The sequence below is a fragment of the Electrophorus electricus genome, unplaced genomic scaffold (assembly GCF_041902795.1).
Source record: "Electrophorus electricus isolate QZ-2024a unplaced genomic scaffold, ASM4190279v1 Scaffold176, whole genome shotgun sequence".
Classification (NCBI taxonomy): domain Eukaryota; kingdom Metazoa; phylum Chordata; class Actinopteri; order Gymnotiformes; family Gymnotidae; genus Electrophorus; species Electrophorus electricus.
The window spans coordinates 15,001-36,691 of record NW_027658457.1 but is presented as its reverse complement, the minus strand read 5'-3'; the positions used below and the strand labels follow the sequence as shown (position 1 = coordinate 36,691).

General features: G+C 42.2%; 1 protein-coding gene across 4 annotated transcripts in view; it reads right to left on the bottom strand.

Moving 5' to 3' along the window:
• Positions 1-18,191, bottom strand: part of LOC145655113 (chloride channel protein 2-like) — a 64,751-nt gene extending 46,560 nt beyond the window's left edge. For 3 of the 4 annotated variants that reach the window (XM_081708890.1, XM_081708892.1, XM_081708891.1), the window contains exon 1: positions 17,910-18,191. In XM_081708890.1, coding sequence (XP_081565016.1) covers positions 17,910-17,960 — 51 coding nt within the window. In that variant the 5' untranslated portion in view covers positions 17,961-18,191. The remainder of the gene's footprint in view (positions 1-17,909) is intronic. The other variant, XM_081708893.1, reaches the window with a different exon arrangement.
• Between the last annotated feature and the right edge of the window lie 3,500 nt (positions 18,192-21,691).

The following is a 21,691-nucleotide window of genomic DNA, read 5'->3' as shown; positions in this document are numbered from 1 at the left end:
TGGTTAAGGATGCAAAGGTCAAAAAGTCAAAATATGATATTAGCTCACCATTGCCATTCAACGCACACTCAGAAATGTGGACCCCCGCCCCCCCCCCCCCCACTAAACTCCAAGGTTAAGAATAGGACTCATTCTAAAAAACCAGCTGTTGACAAAACATGACCAATCAGGTAGAACCGTGTGTGAGCAACGTGATCTGTCCTGGGTGTTGGAGGCATCTCATACCCAAACACTCTGTTCAGTACAACAACAGAGAGGGTAGCACACCACACTCAAACAAGATGCAGGCTCCACTTGCATGGGAGAGGCAGCTGGCTAGGCAGCCACTGGGACTCAGTGGCTTACCTGAGAGAGATAGCAAGAGATGCCCTCCAACCACCACATGATGATCTGGAAGCTCCTCCAGTCTCTTAGTTCCCAAGATGGATTTCACTGCCATCCCACATGGTCATATAAGCCTCAAACAAATCTGGTATAATAAACCTCAAATAAAAACTGTGATTGTGATACAGGGCAGTGAAGTAGGTGGGAGCTATTTTGCGAGTGTATGCGTAATGGCCTATGTAAAATAAAACTGCGCGCATGCGTGTATGCGTTTGTTCAGTGCACATGGACAGCAGCATTAGAAACCTGGTTAGACAGAAAATCACACAGAGATTCAGTGTGAGATCACTCCAGGTTGATTAACAATGTCTGGAACCAGAAAAACCCAGTTAGACCTTAGACTACTGTGAGAGCTTGCCCGAGTCTGAGTTCTAAGGCCCTGCTTATTAGCAGAGGTTAATTAACTAGCTGCGCCCCACAAAAAGAACTTCAGACAGGTGACGGGCAAGGATCCAATTCATTCAGTGTAAATCATCTTTTGTGTAGAGAGAGAGAGAGAGAGAGAGAGAGAGAGAACAGAAAAATGAATAGTGAAAGAAAAATGGAGGATGTGAGTGGCTCTTGGTATTTCATACATTCAAACCACTTAAAAGTTACAGAAACACAAACAACTGGGGTAAACAATTTCTACATGGACTAGACCTGACGATGGACATAAGAATTTCCAAAGCACCACGAAACCAGCAAACCCAGTGGTGTAAGGCATGTCGAGTTGAAAACTTTTGGATTATGCTTTGTATAGGCACTAAACTGTGTGCGCCTGACTGAAATAACTGTTGCTAGATGAATGAAATAATGGAATGTGTGTGTGTGAGATGGATTGCTTCCACTATGACATTAAAAGACAAACAATCAAAAGTTGTCCACAGGCATGAAGATACTCAACTTCAGTTCTCAGCTGAGTTCAATGGTAAGCAAGGGTCATATGCATGTCCACGTACACATGCGGTCAGCTTCACCACTCTCTGTCTCTGTAACAGGTTAATAGGGCTCATTACCTGACAGCCAAAATCTGCTCTGGCATTGCAGCACAGTCAAAAAACACACGTGGTGCTTCTTTCAATGCGATGCCTGTGATGTACGGGGCTAAGTTTCAGTTCGGTTGTGTAAAACTACCAAGAAGTGCCATGTTCTAGATCAACTCCTTAGGGATGTTGGATATCAGCACCTTGTCTCACCTTAATGTCTCACCTTCACCACACACAGTTACTGGAGCATAGCCTGGGTCTACACTCCATTATTTTAACCAAAACTTACATGTGTTAAGATCCAATGACTACCAAAAACTTCAAGATATTCTTAAAAAGCATCCAAGAGTGCTCAGGACATGCAACTATAGAAATCTGAGATGTGTAACGTTCCTCCTACGGTATTTAGCAGACGCTCTTATCCAGAGCGACTTACAAGTGCTTCGTCTTTTCCTCCTAGAATACATCCTAGCCAGTAGAGTAGGTTAGAGTCCAATATACAATGAACTAGAATACTGTAGAAATACAGGGATCACCGCTGATGCCTAGAAGCACAAAATACATATCTTAAACAATGGCAAGTACAATAGACAATAAGTACTAGAGTGTAATCAGTGTAATAAATAATCTTACAATAAGTACTAGAGTTTCAGCTAGCCAATATTGGCGCACGGTCAGTGGTCATTTAAATAATCCACAAATAGATGGGTCTACATTCTGCTGGCCGGACAGCAAGTGGAAGTTCATTCTACCTTCTGGGAGCCAGGACAAAATGGTCTTGATGCTCGTCTTCCACGAGACCACCATTTTGGGTTCTCTGGTTCGAGCCTCAATGAGGTCACAGCCATCAAAGGGATGGTATAACTCTGTCCCCTGTCAATCAGAGCAACTCTAGCCAATTACGGGCGTCTGTGTGCTTATGCTTGTGGACTTGGGAGTTAGCGCTTTCCTCTTCAGCTGCCTCGTGTTGCAGCATGGGCGGCAGCTACAAAAGATGCAGCGCTGGGCTTCACGAGTCTCAGAGGAGCTCACCTGGACTCTCCCCGCTTAGGAGCTGTCTGGCAGGCGAGAAACATCATAACTTATGCTGTGATAAAAACAGGGATTTTGTAGAATGCTCACTTGCAAGATGTCTGCTACAGTATCAACACTATGCAGGGGGTTGTTGGGTGGAGGGGTAGAGGGGTGGAGCTAGTCAGCTGGGTAGAGAGAGCAGTGCTAAAACAGAGTCAGCAGGGTAGAAGGATGGAGCATGTGTGTGTGGGCTTGCATGCACTTGTGTACACACACACACACCAAAAAAAAACAAAAAACAAAAAGCATAATCAGCCCATGCAATACTAAAACAAACCAGGCAAAACGTAGACCAAGCATTCAGCTGCCCAGCTTTGACTGGACTCTGATTGCCTGATTGGTCAGGGACTCCTGCCTGGCAATTAACAACATATGCACACACACAAATCACAGTTACCGCCACATCAGTTTCGCACAAAACAGGACAAGACAAAAAGAAAAAAAAAAAACCTAAAAAGGCTTACACCAGTAAAGCAAATGTTAAATAGTGAACACGGGACGTAATGTAAGCAACAGTGAAGAAAGAAAGACGAGAGAGGAAACGTTTTGGCCTTTCGGTTGGCTTGCCATGCCAACTGAGGCCCTTATGGAACGACAGAACAACGGCGAGGAAAGGGAGTAAGACAGACAAGTGCGGACAGACTGACTCCGAATGCAAAAGGAAAGAGCAGGGAAAAAATAAGGGGAAAGCAATGTTAAGGCAAAGAACGCAACAGTGTGGGATTGGAAAAAGAGGGAGAGAGAGAGACAGAGAGGAACAATGGTTCTCTTGATGAAGGCATCATTCCTCCTGCTGGTCACTCCCTGTCTTCTCTTCCCTGGCCTGCTCTTCTCTTCCTACTGGTACTGAAATTCAAATTCCTCTCACAGTGTGAGATGAATTAGCCTACTGTATAGAGCGCCAACCACGTTTCCTGTCGGCTGGGGTGCAGTACCATGAGGGATGTGCAATGCCACAAATGACCAGAGGTGGCAGAGTAGCACTCACACGATACGCAAAGGCGATGTCCCTCACAGAGAATCCAGTAATTACTTTGACTGCAAAATCAAAGTAAACAAAATCCCTCAAAAGGTGAAAACGATTAGCAGACATGTCTCGTCAGGTATTCACATTATTTTAAGAGGGATCTGAACACAAGACGAGACATGATCTGTCAACGCTAACCTTTGTTGTTTTGCCAATTTGTGAAAATGTGGTTGTATTTAACATCTGACTTCTCTAAACTGTGCCATGTTCACGCAATATTGCAACCGACGACTGCAAGAGAGAAGAAAAGGGAAAGAGAACAGATACAGAGATTTTGGCTTTCCCATGTTAATAAAGTTCTCAAGTGGACTGGGAATGGGGAGACACAGATAAGATACTGATACACCGAAATCCAGGGTGCTAATAACTCATCACAAAGAGCCACAACTATTTACATTTACACTTCCAGTATTTGGCAGACACTCATATCCAAAGCAACTTACAGAAGTGCTTTGTAGTCTCTCTCAAATACATATCCTCAAGAACCATATCAGCCTTTAAATAGCTTAACCATTAGCTTAAAACACCACCCCCACCCCCAATTACATTTGGGCAAGATGGAAACAAATGCATTTCACTGAAAGGCCATAAATAACTGAAGAAAAGAGGGGGGACGGAAAAGTACCCGCAACAGAGGGAGCAGGAGAGCAGACCACGGAGACAGAAGGGAGATTCACATATAGAAGTATAAAATAAACAAACAGAGAAGGGGCATTAAAAACAAAAACCACACACGCATGCTCACACATCTTTATTCCTGAACACATTTACCAGACTGTGCACAGAAACTACAACCACTCTGTAATGTTCGACAAAATCTTTTGTGGGCTTCTTGCATAATTATGACTAAGGTGACTCTGTATCTGTGTACACACTTTTTGTGAGTGTGTGCGTGTGTGTGTACCACCTTCCCTGGGGTGAATGGTAGAGAACAGACTGTAAAATAACAGCTGTGACAATAGTAAAAAAAAAGTGTGCGTGCACACATGCAAAATATCGTGAGAACATTTCAGACAGCACAGTGTCTGTGTGTACACTCATGTGCCTGCATGCGTGTACACAATTGTCTGTCAAGAGCAAGTATTTCAAACCTGGTTATCCAGAGATGAGAATGGAACCACCACAAAGAGAGCAAGTGAATGTGTGAGTGAGGGGGAGAAGGTGTAGGTTGTGGATGCCAACCTGGGGGGCAGATCAGTTTCTCTAATGGAATTTTTTAAAAAGCTAAAGGCAATACATGATCATTCCCAGGGACTCACCACAGCATGCATGTGCATGCATGAAGACAATGAGGGAGAGGTGAAACAGATTAGAGAAACAAAAGGACGAAACCTCTGCTTTAACACTGAAAACGCCTCTTGGACAGAACCTCTGTGCTTCCTACTCATTTCTGTGTAGTGATGTTATGGGAAATGATCTCCCTGGCTTGACAGAGTTAAAGCCATGGTCCCCGAAAACACCTGCAACAGTTTGAAAAGTCACATGTGTGTGATGAGTGCCTGCCTGAGGGCAGATTTCTTAGACTTCGGACCAGACACGGGCACAGAAATGCAGTCTCGCACGCCAGTCGAGCCCGGTTGCTCGTGTGCTGGTAAATAGCGAACTGCATGGAGCAAATGCAGAACTGCCTGGCATGGGCTGGAGCAGGCCAGCAGTGGAGAGGCAGAAGCACTCCTGGAGAGGCAACCGTGACCCAGGCCACACTCTCCCACAGACGTTCTACAAATGGGCGTTTCAGTAATCTTACGAAGCCAGAGGAGCTGTGGAGTTGCACATTTCCAGGAATGTGGTGAAAATCTGTAATCCCAGTAAATCACCCCCAGTACCTCTCTGAATGACTCCATCCTGCATTAACAGATTAACTGTGTACACTTCAGCGTGTCGACACAGATTAACCAACATAGGTTCCCACACGTATTCAGAGGCACGAACAACTGAAAAATAACTGCCTGTTTTAAAAGAATCTTTAAACTAGAAAACGCTTCTTTTCAATCACAGAAATTTCTGCAACGAAACGTGATGCATGCCGACTCAGGATATTTTACTTCATTTTCCTTTTATTGAACATCAGAGATCATTACCCCACACACACACACACCAAAAAAAAGTGTTTGCCCCCTTCCTGATATCTTACTTTTTTGCATGTTTGTCACACTTAAATGTTTCAGATCATCAAACAAATTTAAATATTAGACAAAGATAACACAAGTAAACAGAAAATGCAGTTTTTAAATGAATGTTTTATTATTAAGGGGGAAAAAAATCCAAACCTACATGGCCCTGTGTGAAAAAGTGATTGCCCCCTAAAACTAATAAGCGGTTGGGCCACCCTTAGCAGCAACAACTGCAATCAAGCATTTGCGATAACTAGCAATGAGTATTTTACTGCACTGTGGAGGAATTTTGGCCCACTCATCTTTGCAGAATTGTTGTAATTCAGCCACATTGGAGGGTTTTCGAGCATGAACCGCCTTTTTAAGGTCATGCCACAGCATCTTAATCGAATTCAGGTCAAGACTTTGACTAGGCCACTCCAAAGACTTCATTTTGGTTTTCTTAAGCCATTCAGAGGTGGACTTGCTGGTGTGTTTTGGATCATTGTCCTGCTGCAGAACCCAAGTGCGCTTCAGCTTGAGGTCAAAAACAGATGGTCGGACATTCTCCTTCAGGATCTTTTGGTAGACAGCAGAATTCATGGTTCCATTTACCACAGCAAGTCTTCCAGGTCCTGAAGCAGCAAAACAGCCCAAGACCATCACCATACCAGCAGTAAAATATGTTGCTGGTAGTATGTTCTTTTTCTGAAATGCTGTGTTACTTTTACACCAGATGTAATGGGACATACACCTTCCAAAAAGTTCAACCTTTGTCTCAACAGTCCACAGAGTATTTTCCGAAAGTCTTGGGGATCATCAAGATGATTTCTGGAAAAACTGAGAGGAGCCTTTATGTTTTTTGCTGAGCAGTGGTTTTCGTCTTGGAACTCTGCCACGCAGGCCATTTTTGCCCAGTCTCTTTCTTATGGTGGAGTCATGAACACTGACCTTAACTGAGACAAGAGAGGCCTGCAGTTCTTTGGATATTGTTGTGCGTCTTTTGTGACCTCTTGGATGAGTTGTCGCTGTGCTCTTGGGGTAATTTTGGTCAGCCAGCCACTCCTGCGAAGGTTCACCACTGTTCCATGTTTTCACCATTTGTGGATAATGGCCCTCACTGTGGTTCGCTGGAGTCCCAAAGCTTTAGAAATGGCTTTATAACCTTTTCGAGAGTGATGGAGCTCAATTACTTTGTAACTCATTTGTTTCTGAATTTCTTTGGTTTGCAGCATGATGTCTAGATTTTGAGGATCTTTTGGGCTACTTCACTTTGTCAGGCAAGCCCTATTTAAGTGATTTCTTGATTGAGAACAGGTGTGGCAGTAATCAGGCTTGGCTGTGGCTAAAGAAATTGAACTCAGCTTTCCAAAGATGTGAGAAACCACAGTTAATTTAATGTTTCAACAGGGGGGCAATCACTTTTTCCACACAGGGCCAATGTAGGTTTGGATTTTTTCCCCCTTAATAATAAAAACCTTCATTTAAAAACTGCATTTTGTGTTTACTTGTGTTATCTTTGTCTAATATTTAAACTTGTTTGATGATCTGAAACATTTAAGTGTGACAAACATGCAAAAAAGTAAGACATCAGGAAGGGAGCAAACACTTTTTTCACACCTCTCTGTGAATATTTATATAAAATACACATTTTTTAGGGATGTAGAGCTATTCAAAATTGTAGTGAAGTACAGAAAGCTTCCAGAGGAACAGGACATTTCAGACAGAGCTCAGCTGTGCAAGCACTTTACTTTGCAGTAAACATTCCATTGTGGAAACCGAATACTTCACTACAATTTAATATAATATCATGCTACTCACAACAAAGCATAAGGGAGTTACAATATACCTGGCAACACGCCACACCCACTGTTATTCCAACACATCCCACAGGTCACTATTCAATGTGCAGCAAGGACTTAAAGCCATATTTGGCAACCATTCACAGAGTAGCTCTAGTGTCTTTATCTTCAGTTGTTTTGAAATCCTCAAGCATAATCCCAATAAACTTGACCTTGAGTAAGTTTTAAAACAAAATATATTCAAGTAGTGTAACATTTTCATACTGAAAGTTCCACAAATGAGACACATTGCTGTTATGATTCTATTTTTAATGTAAATAAAAATACACAGATGGTCACTTGTGACAGGCAGCCTACAGAACATTCTTTATGGAAGAGAAACCTGTCATCTTTACAAGGCCACACACACACAGAGAGACAGAGAGAGAGAGAAAGAGAAAGAGAGAGGCTCACTCAGTAGGACGCTCACAGATGTCAACAGCATGACCACACCATTTCCCTCTCGTACTCACTCACATGCTCCCAAGGCCAAAATCAGTGAGGCTCCACACACACACACACACACACACACACACACACACACACACACACACACACACACACACACACACACACACACACACACACACACACACACACACACACACACACACACACACACACACACACACACACACACACACACACACACTGCAGTACTTCTTTCCTGTTGCATCCTTCACCAGCAGTAATGTAAGCTTCCACCTTCACACAGGGTGAAGCCACTGTGGCAAGTCATAAGGGGAAGAAGAGGTGGTTTACATGCTCATCTTCATCAACCTCAGCAAAGGATAAAGTGTATTCCTGGTTATCAGAATCAGAAAATGGAGCTAAAGTCCCTGTGTGCCTCTGTCAACTGTCCCAAAACGAATATTTATGGTGTTTCTGAACAGTAGGAGGTCTTTGGACTTTGGGCCGAAGAGACAGAGTGAGAGAGAGAAAGAAAATACATGTTCCAAGATGCCTTCCCACTCCGCCATCCAAAGTGCTTTTCTGACCATCTGAAGGCTTCAGAAGCCTGCTCAGAAGAAAAGTTACAATAGCATTCCACTGGAATATGCTTGTTTAGGGTAAAGTGTCCACAGGTGAAGACGGAAGGGAACCCCACTTAGCCTAACACCTATGACCACACATTAGCAACACTGTCGCTGTCCCAGTTAAACTACCTTCACGGCTTTCTTTCCTCCAGCTGCTGTGGCAGTCCCCAAATGATCGTCAGGCTACTCATGTTCACGGTGTGGATTCAGTGATCAACTTTTCACTAAAGCTTACGGCCATCTCTCACGCCACGCAGCTCGGCCGTCGACGCCAAACCAGAAGTTCAAAGACAAACGTAAGATAGCAGCGTCTTTGTTTCTTCAGCCCTTGAGGTCAGCATAAATGGTATCATTGTTACAGGCAACTGATTTTCCTGTCTCCAAATAGGTCTGGCAACAATAGAGTCTGCTAACCAAGAAATCAAGCTTGAAAATGCTTAGCACAGTAGCTGAGACTGCCAAGAGATGGATGATCAAAACTCTCTCTTGCTGAAACCCTCACAAAGGCACTCACATACACAAAGACAAGGAAATCTGTTAGGGAGGCAGTAGGAGTAAATCCATGTTGTGCTGATGTGGAATGCTGACAACCTTTTCTGAGTGTTGGCCAACTGCAGATACATTGTGATCCCACCGAAATCTATGCTTCTTTTACACACACACACACACACACACACACACACACACACACACACACACACACACACACACACAAACACACAAACACACCTCTTGAGCAACAACACACTGGCTTTAATGAACTTTAACCCCCTCCACGAAAGCACACAAAAGAGAGGAAAAAAAAAAAATGAAAGCCAGCCATGGTAAACTAGTAAAGTACTACAGTAAAGAATGTGTTGCTCACTTGTACTGACTGAATAACATTATGATGTGCATTTGTGAAGGAAAAGAGATGCAGAGTACACTCAGAGACCACCGAGTTTAGCAAGAAGGGATCAATAAAATACCCGCGCACGCACATGCAAGCAATTAATATTACATAATCAGGACTGTACAATTCAGCCTTGATTTTATCAGAGGCCAAAGCTTTTCACCTTTGAACCCAATAAATGTTTTGTGTGAATGTGTATTATTGACAAAACAACACTTTATAGATGGCATGTGTTTTGTACAGGGCAGATATTACTACTGGCTTGGGCTCATTTTATATTCCAATAAATCAGCAGCTGCTCGGGTCAGTTCTGTGTTCTCCAACGATGGAGCCTGCTCTCTGGGTTCTTCTGCAGTCTGGACTGCTCTCTGGGTCCTGCTGCAGCTGGCTCAGATCCAGACAATGCTGCCACAGGGAGATGCAGATTAGCCCTGCTTTAAATGCTTTTACCCCAGGTTATGCTACAGTTCAGTCAAACACAGCAGCGGTGGTGATCACAGGCATCATCCTTATTTCAAAGAGTGTAACACGTGCATGAATGTACAAAAGCATTTGCTGTGGGTTTGTAGAATTTTGTACAAATGTCCAAAAATGTCAAAAACAGAAACTGTTATGAGGTTACTGTGATTATTATATGAGGTTTAATAAGTCCTCACATGTGTGTGCCTTTATGTAAGACCTTACAAGTACAGTAATACATAGCATGTGTAAAATAATGCAATATAAATACCCCCAGGTCCTACAGTTCACAACATGCTGTGCACACACATACACTTTCTCAGAGTCAGCAAGTGAGAAAGGTGGGGGGTGAAAGTGAGAAAGAGAGGAGGAGTGTATGTGAAAGAGAAAGAAAAGGAGAGAAGCAAGCTGAATATCATGTCTCAGACAGTAAAGTGTGTAGCTTCCCGCACGCAAACATCAAATCAGTACGTGTGTGCATGCATGCACACAAACACACACAGCAAAACAGCTGTAATGATACCCAGTTCAATCCAAATTATTTAGTGAATTTGAGACTGTCTCTTACACCAAGGCAATGAAACAAGCAGAACAAAGCATAAAAGGCACAGAGAGTTTATGCCAAGACTTCACTGAAACTGAGCATGAGGACTCCTTTGCGTGCACTAGGTCACCTGTCTGAACCTGACCTGTGGCTAAAGGACAGAAATACTGCTAGATACATACTGTTGACATTTACAGTATTTACAGTATTACAGAGACTTGTACTGTCACCCTGACAAATGTGTATGTACTCCCTGAACCCATGAACTTGGTGTTGCTAGCATCACACTCTTCCTGCTTTACATTTAGTTTTATTTTGAATTTGAAATATTTGGGGAAAACAATAGAATATTAAATGCCAAATAAAGTCACAGAAATGTCTGGTGTAACAATGTCTCTTTATATGGCTGCAGACATGATCACTTTCCAAAATGTGAGGTATTCTAGACATTAATGATTCTCTCTCTCTCTTGCTCTCTCTCTCTGAATGCACTCATCTGTCCATGTTCAAATTCAAAAGGATTGAGATCACCATGATGGGCTTTCATACATGACCCAAGGGAAACCATGCAACATCTACACACCTAAGGTTGTTTGTTCGACCCTCATCAAAACATCAAAGGGAGGGCCAGTTTTCTGATTCTCATTCATGCAACTCAGTCCCTCAAAACTAAATGGTAACATTTTACTGAAGGGCATTGTTTAGAAAGCTACATGACAGCTACATAAGCCCTTCATGACAAACGTACATAAAGATTTATAAATGCTTATTCCAACAAGCAAAAGTTTGTCAACTTTGATATCAACTGTCACTGACAGATTTTTGGTGACATTAGGATGCATTATGACAATTTGTGGGGCGACATCGTATATGACAACTGACTTTGCAGGTAAGCTTCTTTTTTTTTTGGTATGTGTAGGTAAAATACTGATAATGTATGACACAGCTTACCAAAAAGAACCTCTTTATCTGCTGTACCAGCTAAATAAATTTATTTAGCATCTGTCAGCTTAATAGCACTGTTATGCAAGCCGAGGTGTTTGCAAGATTCTGGGTCTTTGCAAAAATGTGCAGAGTCCCTCCAATAACAGACTTGCCTGTGAATGTGTGCAAGTAGCACAGAAAGAGAGATCTGTGTCAGTCCACTGCCTACCAGTCCTGTAGGCTCGTTCCAGAAAATGAGAGCCTCAATTAACAGAAAGAAGCAAGGAGTGCAATTTCCACCCGTTACTTGTGCACTGCACCCATCTCTGAGCAAGGTAGTTGTCGACGAACAGAAGGATTGAGCAAACCGAGAGAATGGAGGAGAAAATGCAAGAGCGAACACAAGAGAGAGAGAGAGCGCGAGAGAGAGAGAGGGGAGGCCATCCAATTTTTAACAGTACCCCCTTTTCCAAGGGACTTGAACATAAAAAGGAGTATCCACGGCAACTCAGACAGCTTTAGCATCTGCAAATGGATGGATCGACACTGGACCCCTTCCAGAACAGGAAAGTTTACTCACCACATAATCGGACACACTCACACGCACCAACCCAATGTTGGTTGTCCACATTCTACACAAACAGGTACTCTATGCATTTGCTTTAGTGTGTTGTCTCTTAGGGAGGGTGTTCTGTGTAAATGTTGTATCTGAATACACCCCCCCAATGCATGAGTAAATAAATGGAGATTTGTAGAGAGATGAGATAATGGATCCAGGGCCACAGCATCATATGACCAGAAGCGTGTCAAGTGACATCCATTTCATCTCCACCAAAATATTACTCTTCAGAACCTTCATAACTGATGCATTGTTTGCTTAAGAAACACAAAGTAATTTACCCAAATGGTGTAACTTAACTACACATTTAAATAGCATCAATTACAAAATTGCTACATCAAAAAACACCGCCAGGTTTAAAACCATAGTACCACGCGGTGAGATGAAAATGGAGCAGGTTTCCTGTAATGTATCTAGGGAGGTCCAGCAAGACTCTTGAACTGACTGAAATACCTGGCTCACCATCAACGATCCTGAGTGATTAATCTATGAAGTTACAGCAATGTAAAAGGTGCACTGTAAAAAGGGTTGGTTTTAAATCATTATTATGAGTTTAAAATGTGTCAGATTACATTTTAGTAGCCACTTGTCTAGAAATCCAGATCCAAATACCAGCATCAGATATTAAATAAAATACAAAAACAAGGATTGAGAAGGGGAGGTTAAATTGTGATATGGACGACTTGCTCCAATCTCCTGCTTCCCAGTGCTAGTAGCCTCAATGCTAACCAGCACACAGAAGACAGCAAGGGACACCCATGCTAATCAGAGAACAAATCACAGGCAAGACATTTGTACATTTTATTTGTTACATTTATAGAAGTACAAATAGAACCACACAGGTGTTGTGTACATGTGCAGGGTGAAGGCATAAACTTTGAGTGTGTGCGCACATTTTCATAGATGTGCATTGCATGGGTGCTGGGTTAAAGACCTGGTTGTCAAATGGAAACAGTAGCACAGTTGTTTACTGTGTAGACTGTTCTGTTGTTGAAATGTGAAACAAAAACAAACCAACCAACCTGCACAAAGTACAGTTTAAGAAGACCTGCTTTGAGACACAAGATCAAAAGACATGATCCCCTCTTACTCGTCTTCTGCTTGCGCTGGGGGGAGGAGGATGTCAGACAAGTTCACTATTTTAGGCACACCAAGGCGCTGTGTCTACTTTCTGAGGTGAACCTTCTTCACTGGGGAAAAAAAAAAAAATACAAAAAAGTCATAGCAACAATATATATAAAAAAAATAAAATAATAAAAAATAAAAAAAAACACTTTGTTGCAAATTTTGGCAAAACTCAACTGAACATCTTAAGAGAAGTGCCCACAGCAACTCTCACCGCAAAGGATTTGGCAGCAAGGCTCTGCCTGGAGACAGCATCAAGCTTTCACACCCACTCCTCAGGTAAGCCATGCTCATATGGACACCAGTAAATATATATATTTTTGCTTTGCTTCTTCATTTGAAGAAACTTTTTTTGAACTATTAAATTGAAATAGAGCAAGCAAGCAAGCAAGCAAGCAAGCAAGCAAGCAAGAGAGCAAGAGAGCATGCACGAACGAGACCCATTTAACCTGCTCAGATATTTGTGTAAACCCACACAAAACACAGTTTAATGTCCCCATGATATCAGAACAGTTGAATTTGATACAGCAGTGTTTAACATGTCAACCCGATTTAGCTGGTGCAGATGGAATGCTCCACACCCGCACGCAGAACACATAGCGACCAAGATTGCTAACGGGATGTTTTCTGGTGTGGTGGAAAGACTATTGGAAAGTAATGGGACCTCAGTGTCAACAAGAAAAAGTCACCTTGAAAGACAGACAGAAAGAAAAGCAAGCAGAGGGTGATATGGATAGATACAAAAGCCACTGAATCAACCATTTTGTGTTATTTGGCTCAAGTAAAATGACAATTCTGACAAATAAACAAACAGTTTGGCCAGGAAACTACACAACACAGAAAAATCTAAAACTCGAGACAGGTGAACTACTGTTACCTGGTGCCAAAATATCACTGCTCTACGACAAGCCGTTGAGTTCTCTACACCGGCTACAACCATAAATTTAAAATTAAGTAAACGCATAAAGAAAGACTTATAGTCCAAGTCATTTAGGCCTTGTATAGAGGGGCCCTCATCTCCTGCCCTGGGCTCCACACCTACACCCCCCACACACCCACGTCACGAGTCAGCAGGCGTGCTGATTTAAATGTGCATGGCTTCATCGACCCATCATCTTAACAGCCTGAACTGTAACCATTTCTCAGAAGAAAGCTTTACCTTTGAACTGTTCATTCGCAGAAAAAAAAACCCCGCCCTTCTAAATGATGGGTGAAATCTTCCAGACATACCCATAAACGTATGAGCTCCACTTCAGTTCAAGAAAATGACAACACTCTGCACTCAGAACTTCTGCAAAACGCAGCTGTGAATTGTTGGGTAGTAGGAACAGGTGGCATTTCAAAAGCACATCATCCTCATCGATCGTCTTTACCACTGAGGCTCGGCCGGCTCCAAACAAGAGCTGAATTTCCACGAGAAAGCTTCGCGCGCATGTGCGCACGCACACACTTTATATATATATATATATATATATATATATATAAAAAAAACACTTCTATCTACAGATGACACCAAAACTAAAAACAGGATGTCCAGGTCCATGTTTACAACATTTACTATAAGGTTAGACCTGTGCCCCTGTCTTTCTGTAAACCACTGTGTAAACTTTGTTAAAAAAGTGCTTTACAAATTAAGCAGAATTATTTTTCTTTTAAATTATTTATTAATTATTTTAAAAGATTCTTTGTTTACACTCCTCCATCACATGAAGAACCTAGTATTTAGCTGAGCAGATGAATCTGGTGGTTCAGCACAGGTATAGCAGTAACCTGCCACTGCACAGTTCATCAACGCACAACACCTTCAGCGGGTGGGCAGGGTTGTCCAACATTGGCTCCGTAATGGGGGAGAGCAGAGACATGAACCCGTCATGCCAGTGACGTTCACTTTGCCAGACGTGCACTTGGTTTGCAATGAGTGACAGAGGCGGTCAAGGCAAAACTAAATATTCCACTCCCAAACACCCAATACGGTCTCCTGATCACCTGACAAGTCGCAGGAACTGTTCTGCAAACACAGATAACAGTTCAAGACTTGCTAAGAAATAATTAAACAGGTTGATAACTAATGCTAACTATTAAGATAAAATGAATTTACACAAAATAAACAGGTCATTGTTGGACTGCTCATGATGCAACTGATTCTTTGGCTCTGGATTAATGGACATTCTTTTATTCTTAGTCACATAGGCCCTCACTGCCGATACACCGAAATTTTAAACTTCAAGTGCAGTTTGCCAAAATGGCATTAGCATAAACACTACATGGCAAAAAAAAAAAAAAAAGGTATACATAGACGGCCAATTCAGCCATTTACCTGCTGTGTGTTTCACTCATAGGTGGATTAGTCAAATGGTGATTAACAAAGATGACAAAAAATGAGAGAAAGATCAATCAACATTATCGCCACCATTTTAATATAAAAGTACAATTCATTCCAATATGGCCGCTTGAATATGAATCTGAAGACACAGAGAGAAGAAAGAGAGACACATGCACACGTTTTGTGGTTTGTTTGTGCTCCTCATGTGCTTATGTACTTCCGTGTTCCATCCTTCTTATTAGTTGCCCAAAGAACCAAACCTCACCACACCACTGAAGGCATGGCTGCCAGTCTAGCCAAAGGGTAAGGTCAAGCGAGTGCGTGTAGGCTTTTGGATCAAGAGTATTTTGTGGACGTACCATCAAATCACAAATAACACAGAGGTAAAACAAGGCAATAGTTTTTTCATACCTTCATTACCACTCCATTCTTCCCACTCATTCACATGCACAAACAAGCAGGTTAGAGATAGCACTTTGTCTCATCCCACTGTTGCGAGGTTGAGAGAGAATGATGTTTACAGTTCTGTTCTTCATCTGTGTTTACGTACCTTACTGTTTGTGTACATGTTATTTCTGTTTATCTAAATTCTTTGGCAATGCAATATGATAGTCAGGCCAATAAAGACTTAACATTTAAATTGTATTGATGGATGAAAAGGTTTCAAATATTGGACCGTTATCTCACCACCAAGCTCTGCCTCACCTCTGAATGGCTGTATGCTGAGCATGCCTTCATCTGTGTGACACTCTGTTATGGGAGCAGCGGGTTGAACATAAACAGGTGTGCTGTGTGACTGAGGCTCTACCACGTCTCTCACAGCTGAATGACGCTGGACACAGAGCCACAACACAGGAGCCCTATCCCAGTAATCTACAATGTTGCTCATTACTGTGAGGGTATTGGTGTGTATGTAAACACAGTGCAGGTCTGAGGGAGACAGACACACTGTCAGAGTGCAGGGAAGACAATCTCACCTGGACGACCTGAGGAGCATGCACGCACGCACGCACGCACACCAAATAAAGATTACTTATTGCCTGGACTTTTCACAAAGAAAGAACAATGAGAAGCAGGTAAAGATGAGAAGACTGAGCAGTCTGACTGACACTCCCACACCAACACACACCACTGTACCTGTCTTTAACTACCTTCCTACTTTGATACACACACACAAAAAAAAAAAAAAAAAAAAAAAAAAAAACCACCACAGAAGAGGTGAAAAGGAAAGATGATTAAGACCAGGTAGAGATGAAGATAATGCCATCTCCTAGACGAGATGAAGTGATGTGTGGGCGCAGCACACATGCTCTTTCTTTACAACTAGACCACATTTTACAACACAGTAGTGCCCTGCTGCTGATCTCAACAACCAGCAAACAGTTATCAGCACCATGAGTGAATCTGTAGGAGGCTCCAGTGCTCTGAGCACAACACTGGCAGAAAGGGTCCTAGAGAACTGTGCTTTCTTTCAGTCAGTCATTCTCAGCTGGCCAAACAAACACACACACACACACACACACACACACACACACACGCGCATACTCTGCCTTTGTCTTTCAGCTGATGTGTGTGCGCGTGTGTGTGGCAGGGGACAGTTGGTGCCATAGTTGCTTGAGCTACAGAGAACACACATTCCAGAACGAAGGCCAGTCATCTCTGACAAAACAAGCACAAAAGCACAAGCACAAGCACAAGCGCGCACACACACACACACACACTTGGGAGTGTGTCAGTCCATCTCTCCATCAGCATCACACACTAGTGCTCCACTGTGTGCACTCTCTCCCACTTACACATGGCACAGAAAGCAGCATTATCCAGGCATATACTGATCTGTAAACTCACACAAAATGGAGTTAGATACGGGACATAATATGTTAAACAAGAAAGACAGAGAGAAAAACATAGTTTGGCTAACTGAAGAGTTTGGAGAAGGTTTAGATGGACACTTGCTGAGTGACGCCTCTTTCTCGCGTGTACAGTTAAACTCCACTCTCTGCCCCGCACGATGCGTAACAATTACACCCCAACAAGTTGAACATGAAAAGACTTGAAATGTGACTACAAATCTACCGTGATTTTCACTCAGAGTACCAAACTGGCTTCGCCCTCAAAACAGTTTTGCTATACGTCTGTCTTTTGTACAGCAGTGTCAAAGTGCGAGAATGAAACATCACTGGAGGGAACAGATCACCACAGAAGAACGCATTAAGCAAAAACGTGGAGTGCGAAAGAGAAACAAACAAGGTGAGTAAGTAAGAAAGCAACACTGGGTCTTCACAATAGTGTCACTTCCAAGTCACTTTTGCGGCGATACTAAACAGCCACACACGTACGCGAGCTACTACAAAAACGAACGCGCCGGAAGACTAATTAAAGCAGCGACCAGATTGCAGGATCTGCAGGGGGAAATCGCAGCAAAAGCCGTCACATCTGAAACGACAAGGCAAAGCACGGACTGCGTACTGTAACTACTGTACCCGTAGCCTGGCACGTGAACAAATATCGACACCTTCTCCACTCGTTCTTTGCCTTGAGAAAAGGGCAACCGCACAAGCGCGCCGTCGCAAGTTGCCGTGCAACTTCGAAAACTCACCAAAGTCTGCTCGTATTGCAGCGCGCGCGGGTCTGTGCCGTCTCCGGCCATGGCTGCGCCCTCGGCGGCTCACGCTACCGGCAGATGAGGCGAAGCAGCGGTGGACAGAACGCCAGAGCTCGGGAGTCACACGCTTAAGGCACGCACACACGCAGCGATCGTGTGGGAAACTTATGGCGTCAAGTTAGTCAGCGTGTCACGCGACGGCAAACGTCCGCCAAGGGAGAGGAACCGTTGCACAACGTCATTCTGCTTTGGAGCGCGTTCATTTTATATCCCCATAAAGTTGCGCCGAGCAGCCCCGAGGCGGGACTAACTGAGAGAGAAGGGAAAGCCTCTCCCCCCCTCTATTCCGCTTCAGTGGTACAGTCGGTTCTCGAGGGTTTGAAGCGCGAGTGCCGCGTTTCAAGTTCACCGTGAGGAACCATTCGTTGCAGAGCCAGAATGAAGTTAAAAATGCTGAAAAGTGGCGATTCAGTGAGGCTTCTACACGTGAAAGACATCCCGTATTTTCAGTTAAGGATTAGCTAAATATAGGACATATCACAGAAGTCAAAGGCGTATTTTTCATAGACTTAATTTAAGTAATTTAGACCTGAATACTTTTAGATTTTGAATATATTTGGAGGTAATTAAGATCTCGACTAAAAACTGATTAACACTTTCCGGATCTCCTATGGGTTTCTCAGTGTAGCCTATTGTAATATAAAACTTTGGCCACTTTGGCTCCTTTGAATACAAAAATCCAAACCCTAATTATCTACTGCATAAACTCAGGGCAGTCCTAATCTCAATCCTGAACTACTGAGGCAAATTCGTTTTTTTTTCCCCTAACATGGATAAGATCATTGGCTAATCATCAAACCCTGAACCTGAGTCAAATGTGTCGGAGCAGAGAACAGACTTAACACTCCAAGAATACTCCAAGACTGAGAAACCAAAATGTTAGCAGGAAATAAAATTATTCGCATGAGACCATTCAAGCATGCAAATCAATACTAGTTTTGTCCCTCATGAAGAATAGAGTCACTGTACAGACAAGTCAACAAACACTTAAGACAATGATAGCTAGATTTGTGTGCATAAGTGTAATGTTAAATTTATGGAACTGGGTGAAATATTTTAATTTCATATTTCCAAGTGCTATAGATTTACAATTTTACTTCTGGAGTGTTTAAAAACAAATGAATGTGCATGAAACACACATCAATCATACAAAACCATTAAATATGCTATTTATCCTATACAATAATTTTTTTTATTTTTTTTTTGTATATGTGTGAATGTATCACAGTGCTTCTGAGATTCCAGTAATAATAATCCTGATATTCTCAGTCTCAAACCATTGCTTTGTTGAGTAATGGACATCACACACACTCACGCATCTTAAGGGCAGGTGGCTTAGTGGTTAATGATTACTGTAAATCTGATTGAGAGGACAGAAGAAGGTCTAGAAGCTTCTGTCAAGACAAAGAAAGATGAGCTGCACTGTTCCCAAATGTGTGTGTGTGTGTGTGTGTGTGTGTGTGTGTGTGTGTGTGTGTGTGTGTGTGTGTGTTTGTATGTGTGCTCATGTGGTTTTAAGAAGTATTTAAAAGCCTGAAAATGGGAAAGTGAGGAGACAATGGGGTCAGAGAAATGTTTTTCGAGTTTCTTCTTCATTCATTGTTGGCTCATTAGCCTATGCGCCTCTGCTAGTACTGAGGCTTCAGGACTGAGCCATGCAGAAGCTACTTGATCATCTTCCTTGGCCAATTGCCCTTCGTTGGGATTCCAATGACAAATGCTTTGGGCTTTCCATATTCCGCATTATACTTTTCAGTTTGCTGATCATTTTTAAACACGTATTTTTCTATATGTATGGCAGTATGCAGTACCATGCAGAAGTCTTAGCCCCCCACCCAAGACAATCATGCTTTTAGCTCTTTACCAGGATTGAAATTGTTTATTTGCTCAAAAAAAAAAAAAAAAAAGGTCCTATGATCCTATGATAAATTCCTCTGAGCTTCTCATTTTTCCTGCTCACAAGATATAACTAAGCTTTGAAAACACATGCAAAAATCCTTTAACTTTTTATTGTATTAATGTTTAGCTCCATTTCATGTTTGTTTTGTTCTTTTCTGAATGATAGTGAGTAGAGGAATTGCATACATGATTCATATTATTTACGAATAAAGAATCGGCCCTTAGTGACCCAGACCTTTCAAGGGGTTTAATGGGGCCAGTCTCAGGGCCCTGTGACCTGCTGGTGTTCAGCTTCACAGCGCTTGCCGTAACCAGACTGTATACCTCACAAGCCTAATGACGTCATAGCTCAACCTGTGTGCCCCTTGTACCATCTGAGGGTTAACTGGACTTAACAGATCAACTGCTAAACCAGAGCAGATTCCTTTTGCATGTTCTTCCATGGTGGTTTACAAAGTAAGTTCTACTTATCTTCCAAACAAAATACACTGGAAAAGGCCATTTTGTCTCTAGGAATACACATACATTTGTCTCTACAAACTTGTTTGGAGACCTTTGTGAGCAATGTTTAAAATTATGCCTGAAACTCACAATCCACTGCATCATGCTAAGTTGTTCTAAATTTCGTATAAAAACAAAAAAAACACTAAATCCTTTATCTGCCATACAATTTGTTTTGGCACAAAAATGATTTATCTGACAAATTATTCATTATTTGGAAAAGTCAGACAGTCATAAGGCTCACCCAATATTTAATGACCTTTACTGGGCTTGTTCCATGCCACTGCACCCTGTCTGCTCAGAAGCGTCCTACCTGTTACTCTGACATTCAAAATAATTTAAAAATCATCTTAACATCCTGACTTCAAATTCTCTGTCTGGTGTCATTTGATTAGGTCAAAGGTCATTACAACATGTCTCCATGTGAAAATCTCTTTCCTGTTTCAAGGTAAAACACAAACACAGTTTTGCAAGGTCATAAGAGGTTGTTGGTACTTCCAATTGTGCATACACAATAGAGGTGATTGTTAATGCTCATATATGCTGTTAAAAGCAGTAAAATGAAAGGTGTGTTTGTGTGTGTGTCCTATTGATGTTCAATAATTGTCAGCATTTCACAATATCTAAGTATATGAGGTAAACATATTATGAAATATTTGGTGTAGCAACAAGGCTCTCTCTCTCTCACAAACACATACACACACATGCACATATATGCCTGCACGCATGCCCTGAAGACACACACAATTCTGGGAAATATGGATAGATATACTTGGTGCAATTCAGAGTTCATCTAACCTCCATCCAACTGGCTCTAGCATTAAAATGATTATATCCTTTTCTGTGGAGACTGTATGTAAGTCATTTTTCACTTTCGGTACCTGTGATCTTTGATTACATCGTGTCGTGTTTACTGGAATGCAATCTGAGTGTGCATGGATGAGAAGTTGAGGTTACCGTAGTACAGTTATAACTGTAAAACTTCAGTACTTGTATAGACTTGCATTTGAAATATGTCTGTCTTAGCTTTTTGTTTGCAAGTATTATAATTAACACAACTGCAACTTAACCTGAGCCACAATCAATATAATTACACTGAGTGCTTCAGAGCAGGTTCCACACCATCCTGCTCCAGCCTGTTCTACTGTTCCTTTCAGGTTAGCTGCGAACATTAGCTCGGGAACTTTAAGCCATGAAATTCTGGAATGGAATGGAAGCAGTGGGGTAGCACAGTTCCTGGTGCGTTTCATTTTCATTGTAACACCTCTGTTTCTTCCAAAAATAGTATAATGTTAACCATTTGATGTAGTCTATCA